The 12,192-nt window shown below is 41.2% G+C and overlaps 1 protein-coding gene across 4 annotated transcripts in view; it reads left to right on the top strand.

The window, feature by feature from the left end:
- The window catches only part of SATB2 (SATB homeobox 2), a 140,216-nt gene that overhangs the window by 60,354 nt on the left and 67,670 nt on the right, over window positions 1-12,192 (top strand). For all 4 annotated transcript variants that reach the window (XM_062619731.1, XM_062619732.1, XM_062619730.1 and 1 more), the window contains 2 exons: window positions 6,305-6,431; window positions 8,431-8,554. In XM_062619731.1, the coding sequence (XP_062475715.1) occupies window positions 6,305-6,431; window positions 8,431-8,554 (251 nt within the window). The remainder of the gene's footprint in view (window positions 1-6,304; window positions 6,432-8,430; window positions 8,555-12,192) is intronic.

Raw genomic sequence — 12,192 nt, 5'->3', positions numbered from 1 at the left:
GAGGGAGATTCTTTTGTATTGGCATAAACATAGGATTATGTTCGTTGTGTGCTTTCAATCACTAAATCACTGATATGTCAATTGGCATAATGCGATCTACCTCACAGGGATGTTATGAAGCTCAATTAATTAATGCTTTTAAAATGCTTTGGGATCCTCTGATGAAAGGTGCTTTAGAAGTTCAGGGAAGGATAGGTCACAGAAATTCAACAGTATAATATGGGCAACCTTATAGTGATGGGCAAAGGCAGGGTAATGTTTTTAGGTTTCCCTAAGAGCTAGAAAATGCAGCTCAATAATATAATAAAAAAATAATATAACCGGGGTTTGTTTTTTTTAAATTCTTCCTGTTGCCTTTTTCTCATTTCTGCTTGAAAAGTCATTGCCTTTGCTGGATTAACAGTAATAACTACAAATGATGCCTTTATGTTGTTATGGTTTGATGATACACTATAGCCAGGGTACAGGTTAGAAACACAGGCTGAGTTATTATGTACCACAGGGTAGTGATTTCCTGCAAACTGATTTATGGATGAATAATTCTATGCACTTGTTACATGGAACAGGCAGTTTTTAATTTCTGTAACAAAGCACAGCTGAACAAAGGAAAATTGCATGCTATAGCATAGGGACAAAGTGGAGGATAAACAGATGCAGTCAACGTCACTAGAGCCTACCCATCTCAAAGGGAGAGCTGTCAGTAGTGGTTGGTGGATAAATGGGTTAATAGCTGCAGAAGTGGGGGTTTTATTGAGTGTTTCACTGAGTTTTTCATTTGGAGATGTAAAAGGAATCAAAAGTGTTTGGGTGCTAATGCTGATTTCCCTTTAGTTTCTGTTGTGTTTTTAAGAGCTGCTGTTAAAGAGTAAGATGTTTAAACAAATAGAACTCAGAGCATGGTGGCAAATATTGGTTGTGTTAGTCACTCAGCCTTATGTTTGCAGTTGGTCACTCAGGCTGTGATCCTATGCAGGAAAGCGAGCACTAGGACACCTAGGACAGCTCTGGAACACCACAGCCACGTGAGGCATGGGTCTGGTGCAGTGTTAACTGCAGATTCAGATGTGCTCAACATATTTTCAAGGTGTAAATATAGCCCAGAAGATCTTAGCTGGATTGGTCACTGCTTATGCCCTTAGCCCGTCTGAAGCTCACATAAACATGGTGGTGTTTGCTGTGTCTGACTGTACAGGCACATGTTCTTGGCTGAACTGGATGTAACTTCTACTGCCACAGCCTGCAACGTGTTAGTAAGCATGGAGCCGTAGTGTAAGAAACAAGCTTTGCACTTCTCCAGTTTCCAGCCTGAGTGTGTCCATCAATCAACAAGGAGAACAATTGTCTGCTTTAACACTTCACCCTGTGTGAGTCTCAGCATACATTTGCTTATGCTGTAGAAAATGAGAGATTTTGGTGTTGTGCTTCAGGGATTCAATTGGTTTGTCTGCTTAGTGTTGTCAAGTGCTTTTCTTAACAAAGTTTGGAATCAGTGTTCTCTGCTATCCTTCTTTTTCCCTTTATCCAAAGAACACAAAATTCCTTCTCTAGCCCTCTCTGTACATATTTGGGCAAGTATTACTTGTGATTCATTTTGTAGCTGTCTCCAGAAAATGTTGAGGTGGGGGTGGTGATGCTGATATGAAGTTCGAAAGTGTTCTTCACTTGATTCCTTTATTTTAACCCTCACAGAGTAGGATTTTGAATAAGTTGAGTTGATCCTGCATAACATACATACAACTATCCATTCAAAATGTAACTCAGGTATGCTTATAATTTGTGAAAGGTGGAATCAGGAGTCTAGCCATGGTGGGAGATGGGAATACTTGGTGAAGGGAACCAGTGACAGCGTGAGGCATGTTCTGGTACTGTTTGATTTGTTTAACTGCAAAAAGCAATTTGGAAAATGGCAGGCAGTGTCATAGCTAGACTGTGAGATATATACTCTAAACCCCAGATGTGGCATTCTTAGAATGATGGTACTGTGTGGTTATCTGTCCATTTGCAAAGACAAAAGAGGCTCCTAGGCCATACAGGTAAATGTTTGCTAGGTATTGAGATCAGCCATGAGGTAGCTGGTCAGGCCTTACGTTCAGTGTATTGTTCTACTTTGATATGCATAGTTATAACATTCTTCTCCAAAGGAGCTGCATTTTCAATGAAACTAAATTGAAAGCACTCTGGGAGGGTGGCACTCTGTTGGCCTGTGTGGAGCAACGGCAGTGAATTGCAGTGGTTGTTATGTACGAACCTGGCACTTGAGCTCACTGAAGTTTGAAGAATATTCTGGCATTCTTGTGGGTAAAAGTTGTTATACATATTTTTAACTGGGTTATTCTTTCCTTTTTCCCCGTCTGCATTCTTGTGAAGCACTTAGCTTCATACAAAGCCTGTCTGTAGAAGGACACGCCATTCAAGAACCAGCAGCCAGCATGGATTAGAGAATCTCTTTTAAAATATGAAGGGCTTGGGGGTGAAATCTTTTGAGACAACTGTTTGGTCTGTTTATTGTCTTTAATTATCTAAGTGACCTGGGCTGCGTTCAGCCATTTCTAGATGAGTTCTTGAGAGCTGTTCTAGTTCAGCCATTTCTCCAGTCTTTGCAAGCTTTGAAATCTGTTGAACTTTCCCTTCAAAGAACTCATACAAGAAAAGAGTCCAAAAGGGTCATTGATAGAGAAAGGGGAACCAGACTTATTAACACAGGAGTTTTGTGAACTCATAGAAGATGTGCTTTCAGATTTCCTGAGCAATCTGGTCTGCTGCACATTATCCACACACAATTTTGAGCAAGTCTGGAGCTGACAGAGCAGTGATACTCCTGGAGCAATAGTAGATTCGTTAATAACACTGTTAGTGACATCTGTGACCATTGCTCATTCCTATCCAGACTTCCATGTCTCAGTTGTGAGACACAAAAGGTCAGTCAGACTAGTTAAAATGATTTTCTTAAAGGCCTGAGCTGTACCACTTGGAGTCAATGAGAGGAGCAATAAAAATCAATGATGTGGAATTGACCCCTTGCTACCAGGCTGTTCTCATGTATAACACTAGAAACACCCAGTCCTCAATGAGAAGGGACCTTTTTACAGGGAAATTTTTGGTCTACTCAGGTTTTACTGTGGAGTCATAGAATCACAGAATGGTTTGGGTTGGAAGGGACCTTAAAGCTCATCCAGTTCCAACCCCCTGCCATGGGCAGGGACACCTTCCACTAGAGCAGGTTGCTCCAAGCTCTGTCCAGTCTGATGCTGAACACTGCCAGGGATGGGGCAGCCACAGCTTCTGTGGGCACCCTGTGCCAGTGCCTCACCACCCTCACAGGAAAGAACTTCCTAATGTCTAATCTAAATCTCTCCTCTGTCAGCTTAAAACCGTTGCCCCTTGTCCTGTCACTACATGCTCTTGTAAAAAGTCCCTCTCCAGATTTCTTGTAGACCCCTTTTAGCTATTAGAAGGCTGCTATAAGGTCTCCCCTGAGTCACTCAGAGATGTCTTCTAGCGTGCAGAGAATACGCTTGCTCAACAAGCTGGCATCATCTTCCCAAATGCAACCCAAGAGTTGCTTTAAGTACAGCGCCATGAAATAAACCACCTGTGAAGTCTGCTGAGAAGCTGGATGGAAACCATGGCTTCTGGCTATCATTTGGACCAGCTTAATGTGCTCTGGAAAAAAACTTCACACGTCATATCACACCGGCTGAAAAAACAGCGTACATCAGCAGTGCTGCAACGCAGAGTAAAGGACTCGCAGCAGGTGCTAACGTGCAGGGGCACGGAGCATTATGGTAACACCTGTGTTTGTCTAAATCCAGCCAAAACAATTTCCTCTCCAGTTGTAGGGGGGGATTAAAAAAAAGAAGTAAAACCCACCTCACTTCCAGTAGTAGCAGACGTTTCCTGTAGAGCAATTCGGGTAGGATTTCCCTTGGTGCACCCTGGCTGTACTGTGGTGTTCCTCTATAAACCCTTCTTAGTTTGGGGACACCTTTGGTAACTTCGTTGACCCCCCGACCATCTCTGTCTCCTGCCAGCATTGCCAGGCCCAAGCAGTTGCAGATGGTGTGCTCTCCGAGTGCTTTCCTTAATTGAATGAAAAATAAAGCCTCTTGTAAAATATTACCAATTTAGATGTGACTTATGGGGCACATATGATGCTTATTTTTTCAATTACATGAGAACTTGGCGTGGTTAAACATAGGAAGCCAAGTGTTCTGTGAAGCTGGTATAGATTTCTGGATTTTTAGGTGATTTTTGCTTTAAATTATTATATAGCAGAAGGGGGTGAAGGAAGTCAGCAGCTAAACTGTGTTTTCCCAGCATGTATTACACTCAGTGGACCCTTGATGCTCATTTCATGACTAATATATGCTGTACTATATGCATTTCTTGTTGTCACCAGAGATAACATTAAGTAAACTATCCCCTTAAGAAAAACAGCTTTTCTTGGCAAGTGGAATATGACTCAAGGAGCCAGCACTGGAGACATACGGTGCTGTGAATGAGTGCTGTGTGTTACTTTACTGGATCTGAGTCCAGGCACTATTTATACTGCAGCATATTCAGCACCAGATTGTTAAATCTTAATACTGAAACAGTGCATCATTTAAATGTTTTTGTTCTGTTTATGTCCCATTTTCAAGCATTGGATATCAAGCAACACTTACTAACTTTTTGTTTCATTTGGACAAGATCTCCCCTTGCCAAACGCCTTCTAATCGCCTCTTGAAATATTAGCCCTTCTGTACCAGCATGTTACAGCAAAACTTCATGCCGCTGGGGATGACCTAGGTCACTTCCAGCTTCTTTCAGTATGTGATGATAGAATACCTTGCAAAGCAATATGTCAGTGGTAAATGCAAAGATTGAAGTTCTAGAGAAAAGGAGTTGTACTAGAATTACTTTCTCTTCAACCTATGAAGGAATGGGGGAAAAATATTCCATAGCAGGTTAATTCGTGGGCTCATAAGCATTGTGTTCTATTACTGTCTCTGTGCAAGAAGCTTTGTTTCAGTGTTTCAGAGGTGGTACTTCTGATCATATTTGGGAGATCAGGTTGAAAAGCTTTTGCAATTTATTTCAGTTTGATTACTTGCAGAACTGGCGAATAGCTGGGAGTAGAAAGTGAGAAGGAGAGGGCTGAAGTTTCTTGACATCACAGTGTCTTTCCAGATACGCAAAGAGGTTTCTTGGAGCTTGTGTTATCACAGAGGAAGTAGTTTTCGTATGTATTAGTGTGTTAATGTATTTTTGGCAGTAGTGTTTACAGATGGTGTTTTTGAAGATCAAAAAGTAAATAAGCAAACCTTAAAAGGCATCAGTTTAAATGGGAGAAAAGAGAAAAGGTTATTGGTGTCTTGTAAGGTGGTGCTGAGAAAAGTTGTGTGAGCAGAACAGTGAGGCACTGGGAACATAGTGGAGAAGGGAATAGAAGGAGTAGTTGGCAAGCAGAAAAAGGCTGAACCGCTTTGCTCTCATGTAAGATGGCACTGTGGCTTTCTTTGTTTGGCATCTTCCTGGAAGTCATTCCTGGTATTAGTCATTGTTTTTGGTGTGGGTGGGCCCTCTGCAATTGTCTAAATAGAAATAATACCTCTGCACCAAATGGTTTACCATCCAAGTTTACAGTCTTTGTGACAAGCTCATACAGAAGAGGTGATGATCCCTATTAAAGAATGAACAGAAGTAGAAATAGAACTTAACGCATTCTCTCCTGCCCCCAAAATGCTATTTTGGATCTGTGGTCAGCTTCTTGCAGTTGTTTTTTTTTCCACAAAGAAAAGCAACTGTCTGCATGGTGCAACTTGTAGCTGGGAATGAACTCTTCCTACTTGGTGGATTTCCAGTGCTATCCATCCACACTGGGAATAGTACCATGATTAGATTGTAACTGTGTGCTGAAAGCCCACACATGGGAATTTTCCTCTTCAAGTCAAAACTAACGCATTTATTTACTGAAGGGTTTTGTAGACTGCAAAATTGGGACTACAGAATATTTAAAGCTTGTTCTAACTTAGAGAACTAGGCTTTAGTGGGATGACGAAAGATGTGAAGGGAGGAAGCCTCCTGTGCTTCCTTGAAGTAATTTAAGAGCCAGAAACATGTCAGCAGCTCTCTGCTAAGCATTTAAAATCTATTCCTACTCTTCTCCATTGTTTGCTTCAGGAGTCAGTACAACATGTCTTTTTGAGCAAGACTGCATTAAACCTCAAGGCAGATCATGAATTTCATGAGCAAACAAGCGTATCAAAGCGTTTAGTAAATGGCTGGTAAAATATAAAGTATATTTTTTTTGTTTTCTTCTTAGGAATAATCAAGCTTGGGAGGTGGAATCCCCTCCCTCTCAGTTATGTGACTGATGCACCAGATGCGACAGTAGCCGACATGCTACAAGATGTCTATCATGTTGTGACATTGAAAATCCAATTACAAAGGTGGGTGTTTCTGAACATCTGTCCTTCTCTATTCTCTGAGCTGCTCTGTCGATTACAGCATTACTACAGAGATTAGCACATCCTGTCTTCATTAATTTCTGGTCTTTTGATGAAATGAAAAGAAAAATTAAGAGAAGGGTGGGTCACCTGGCAGCTTTTTGCTGCATGTTCCAACTGATTTGTATGTTTTTTGAAGTAGCAATGTGGTAGTAGAGAGGGGAGGGCCAGAAACTCAATTAAGTAAAGATACAGGGCCTTTAAAGGCAGCCCTTTCCACAATTCCTAATTTAATGGGTTATTGAGGCCTTATTGCATCAAAACAACAAACTCCTTGCCTTTTTTTTAGGACTGCATAGTGAGAATCCAGGTCTTCCTCATGGGGAGGAGGGGAGCTTTTTGACTTTTCTTTTTTCTCCAGTGGCCTTCCCAGTGGAAAGGCAAGATGAGGAAGGGATGTGTTACTACGTATTTTCCTTCCTGCTAGTTCTGATTAGCAAAGCAAATGCTCCTGATGCCTCCACCCACCCCGCCTCTTTTTCTCCCCCTTTCTGTCTATTGACCTTCAAAAGAGTCCTCAAATAGTTACTGATGTCTGCATAAGGAGTTGCGGCAGGGCCCTGGCAGTGCATGGCATACTCTAAACCTGCTGGTAAGCCTGCATTGCACAGTCTGCTATAGCTCTATGGCCAGGAAAGAGGCAAAAATAACAGGCAGACTGGAATTTGCTCACAGTTCTTTGAAACTCAACTTGAAAGGAGAGGGCTCCAGTGGGATGTGTGTGTGTGTCCTTTGGTGGCAGGTATATATCCTCCAACTGTTAGTTCAATTTGTAATTTGGAAGTAGCTAGTGCCTCACTAACAGCAACATTTCATTCCTGTTACATCTCTGATGGAGCTTGGGGTTTCCAGTTCCCTCTAATAGGCCTTTCATTGGCTTTATATACTGTTATCATTTCTCAGCTAGGCTTCATCTCTGCAGCATAGTTGTAAAAGAGCATCTAGAGCCTGCAGCTGCTATAAAACTGGAGTGAGGTAACTCATCTCCTCAGAAGTACCAGGAGTCCATCTAGGTTATGGTCACATATGTATCACTGGAGGGTATCAGCGTAAGATCAAGGTCTCATTCTTTATCTTCAAAGTGCTTGAATGCCTAGGTGAAATGTAAATAAAAGACAGCCCTTGTCTTTGAGATAAAGATGGTCATTGACTACTTAAACTCCTCAAGTGTAACTGACCTTTCAACTCCAAGGGCCAGACTGTATAGGAAGAGCAACCTCAGAGGTTTATTGGAGAGCATGTATTAAGTCTCTCAGGCATGAATGGCAACGCCAAGCTTCTCCCAAATTTCTGATGTGCTTCTCAGGTCTGTCCCCATGTATGTAGGCACAAACTGTAAGCTTGTTAAATTAGAAGTGGCACAAGTCACAGAAAGTCAAAAGCGTCACTAGGTAATGCAGTTGTTGTAGAATGAAAGTGAGAACGAACTGCACGTGACAGATTTTGGGCATATGGCTTAATGGGTTTCTGAAAGGCTCCTGGATACTTGAACAATGAGGGCAGCAATAAGAACCTGTATAACTTGAAGTTCATTGTTCAAAGCCCCACCTCCACACAATGAGGACCCTTACTCTTTAGGGATTTTGTTAGTGACAGGGTGGTAGATACGTTTATTTTTCTATCCCAGCAGGAGTATCTTTCTCTGTCTGAAGTTTCTTTGCTCTCTGTCAGGCCCCAGAGGGAATGGTTATACACATATAATACTGTAGTAGGGTTAGCTGATATTCCTGCCATGTACTGTCATTCTTTAGTTGAAATACACATCTTCTGGGAGTCAGGCTTGGTGAGGAGGGGAAAAAGGGAAGACAGACCTTGATTGGCTGGCTAAGCAGGCATCTACTAGGTTATGCTCACTGCTTAAAGGTCTACAGTGCTTGTATGCAAAGAGTAAGCATCTGTGAAGGTAATGTTTCTGTCTACTTCTTGCTTTCTGTTTTAACAGTTGTTCAAAGTTGGAAGACTTGCCAGCAGAGCAGTGGAACCATGCCACAGTTCGCAATGCCTTAAAGGAACTGCTCAAAGAGATGAATCAGAGCACATTAGCCAAAGAATGCCCTCTCTCACAGGTCAGTGTTTTTAACAGGCTTAGGAAAAGTCAAATTTATAAAATCTACAGTTCATATTTGTTCAGTAAAGGTCTTAGATGAAACAATTCCATAAATACCAAGTAGGTTTCTGGTTTTCTTTAGAAAGGAGAAATTCTAATTAATATGCAAAAGATCATACCATATTTTCTTAGTGCATTTCCAGGTGGAAATTATGAATGAATTTCTTGGGTTTTATCCTGTTGTTCACAGAGATGTAAATTCTTTACTTAGACCTTTATATGAACCTTTTGCAATACGACTAGTGGTCCTGAAATGCAGGATTTGAGTAGCTTCTTCTCACTAGCAGAGGCCTGCTTCCCCTACTAACCCATAGGTAGCTCTCTTCAGCCTCCAACTATGATAAAAAATATGCTCTTGTAACAGTTGTGCCCCAATTTCTAGGAAACAGCACTAAAAAGTGTATACGTAGTTATGATAAAAAAAGAACAAAAATTCAGTCTCATTCTCCGTGACTGCTTTACAAACGGCAGTAGTGTCATGTCTAAGACACAGGTTCCTACAGATCTCATTAGCTCTTATTTGTTCTTTCATAATGAGAAATTAATAAAAAATTCATGACTGAAAACTTCAGCACCCAGGCCAAGTCACTCTGCTTAGGAGTGAATAATTGCCTTCTAAAAAACATATTAGCATCACTGGTTAATCTAAAAAAGTCAAAACATCAGTAATCTCTGCTTGCTAAAAATCTGTTGTTTTGCTAGCCAGTATCCAGCACTTTTTCTCCTGTGGTTGCCTGTCTTGTGTTGCACTGTATGCTCATCCTGCAATTTGTGATCCAAAGCCTCTGTGAACCAAGAGAAGTCTTTCTGTATATAAGCACCAGAGATGAGATACAGAGCAGAGCGTAGGTCTTTGCAGTCGGTAGGAATCATGTTCCTCATCTTCCTTAGCCAAGTGGGGGTCTGCAGAATCAACAAGAATGGAAAGGCTGTATAAGGAAAAGCCACGTAACTTGCCTTAGTTACTAAAGGAGTAGCAGTGACTCTACAGAGTGTAAGTGCATTGAATACAAAAGTATTTTTTCTTTCACACAGTTTAAGTTTAATTTCTTTAAATAGAATTATGTGCGGAATCTGGTCAGCTAATGATGATTGCAGCATATGGTTGTGTCTGCCCATTCTTCTTCAATATCCAGGATAACTAAACTATACATCATTTCATATGCACAAGTCTTTTGTTGTCTGGGACTTTTTCCTCCCACTTCTGTTTCAAAGCCTAGCAGGTGGAAATGCTGCAGTTGGTTTACTCCTTCTATAGCCTCAGTCTGAAACACATTTACAAAATTATTGATGGCAGAACTGCAGCAGCAAAAATCCTGGCCCCAGTAGTTATTTAGTGGGCAAATCTAAAAGGAGATCCTTCTGTAGAAAACTGAGCTTGCTTACTTTTAAGCACATGTGTAAGTGACCTTGAGTTACTAAGCTCACCCTTGAACTGGGACTTCAAGAATGCAGCTGCTATTATTATTGTTCTTCTTATTATTACTATTGCCATAAAAAGTTTTAATCTCTTTTGTTTTGGCTCACAAAATGCAGAAGATACAATGGAAGGTTGTATAGGAGCTGTCTATTGCCATCATCTGAGTATGCCTCTAATACAATTCCTTCTCCCAAATCAGTTTTAAAAAAATATCGTGCCAAATGTGAAATGTCATTACAACCCCCTTGTGGTTAATATATTATTGACAGCAGCAAATTGCAGAGTGGTCTCTTAGGAGTCAGACTGCAGAGTAAATGCTGCTGTTTATTAATGTGTTCACAGTGCCTCAAGTACAGCAGTGGAGAGGGGCAGAGCAGGGAGCTCTTGCTTCCACCAGTGACGGTGCTCTGTCTCTGGTTCCCAGTGCCTGAGCTCTCCATGCAGCCCAGATGGGGATTCTGATTGCCACTAATGGGAAATGTAATCATTCACTTTGATTTAAAAATGTTCTGTTTTTTTTCTGCTAGGTGTATTACGTGGCTGCAGCTTAGCTATCTGTAGCATACGGCTCCTGTTCAAACACATAAATCACAGTTAACCAAGCTGGGACGAAGGAGGATAGGTTGGGGGGAGTGTGTGTGGCAGAAAGAAATCCAATTATTCCAGCATTTCTATCTTTGCATAGAGACCTCTGTCTTTCCTGTGTATTGTATAACTCATTTCAGCAGTGGCCATTCATTTTGTCCCTTTGCTGGAGCAAGATTTCTTGGGATGTGAGTGCATTCCATATTTTTCTCCTTGAACTTAGTGCACTGAATTTTCTTTGTGTGGTTATTTCTTAGCTCCCTCCTGGTCTAAGTAGTTTTCATTCGACATGTGTCATGGCCGCACACATACCAGCCATATTTGCTGCTTATTGTAATCTATTTCTCCTTAAGTATTTTTCCCAGGAATAATGTGCATTATTTAGAAATTTGCAATTAGTCAGTTGGTTTTTTGCCGCTCTCTTCTGAACAGATACTTCCTTTCTGCAGACTTACTGAGATTCCTATTAGAAATACCTCCGGTGTTCCTTTACACTTAATTGTGAGGATATGTAGTTTGAAAGTTATCATGGTTCTTTCCCCTGCTCTACTGTCAAGCAGTTGAAGAGAATCTGTCCTGGGGTTTTTCACCAGTGGTTGATTTGTTATTTGATTTTACTATTTAGTTTAAGCTTTGCTTTCTCAAATAAAGGTTAATGGGTTAATATATTCTGTCATATTTAATAGCCCTCCAATTTCAGTAATGATGTTGATTTGTTGTAGAGGTAGAGGATTTTGTGGAAGGGGGAAAAAAGAGGAAAACCCAAATTGTTATGTCGATTGAGTTAAACAATTTCCCCACCCTTCCTTACTGACTGGCAATTTAACCAGGGGGATACTAAAAACCCCCAGGTTGCCTCAGCTCAACTTTGTTCAGAATCTTTCCTTAGCAGAGGCTATCTCCATGTCAGGCTTTCAGAATACTATCGCTCGTTAAAATGACTTAGAGCAAGGGAGGATTTATGGGCAGGGAATTGCTGCTGACTGCCACAATGCTAGGTTTATGTCTCAAAATATTGATTTTAATTAGAAAATTGAATCTCAGATTTAGAGATTGAAGCTGCTGCTTAAAAAGGTGCTTACTTCATAGCCTTCAGACTCTACTGCCGTGCACTGTAGCAGCCTTCGAGCGGAAAAGTTCAAGTTCAAAGGCAGAAGAGCCTCTTCAGTGAAAGTGAAAATACCTCTTGAGGACTGGACCAATTTGTACTACCCAGTTAACTCAAGTCTCTCAGTTTTGCTGACGGTTTTTAAGTCTCCAAAACTCAAGAGCTCAGGAACAGCTGGAGTCCTGTGATACTGCAGTGAAGTGGGTAGAAGGCTGGATAAATCTGGAAGAGGGAGGGGTTGTTTTTTGTTTCTAAAGCATTGTTAAAATTGAGTAAGCCAATGTGTAAGCCTTGTAGCTTTCCAGAGATGGCCAAGATCCCATTTTGTACAAGAGCCTGCAGGAGCCAGTGGGCCAGAACTTGAACCTACAGTTGGTAGCTTGTTTGAGCTGTGAGATCATCCTCACTCTCCTCATCTCTGTGCAGAAAGGTCATACAATGTGCCAGGGCTTTTTCTGACCTTTGTCGTAAGTGAGGAAGGAGG

The sequence above is a fragment of the Pezoporus occidentalis genome, unplaced genomic scaffold (genome assembly GCF_034315485.1).
Source record: "Pezoporus occidentalis ecotype Australia unplaced genomic scaffold, CSIRO_AGI_Poc_V1 ctg213, whole genome shotgun sequence".
NCBI classification, from domain to species: Eukaryota; Metazoa; Chordata; class Aves; order Psittaciformes; family Psittacidae; genus Pezoporus; species Pezoporus occidentalis.
The sequence above is the reverse complement of the archived record's forward strand: the minus strand, read 5'-3'. Positions and strand labels throughout refer to the sequence as shown.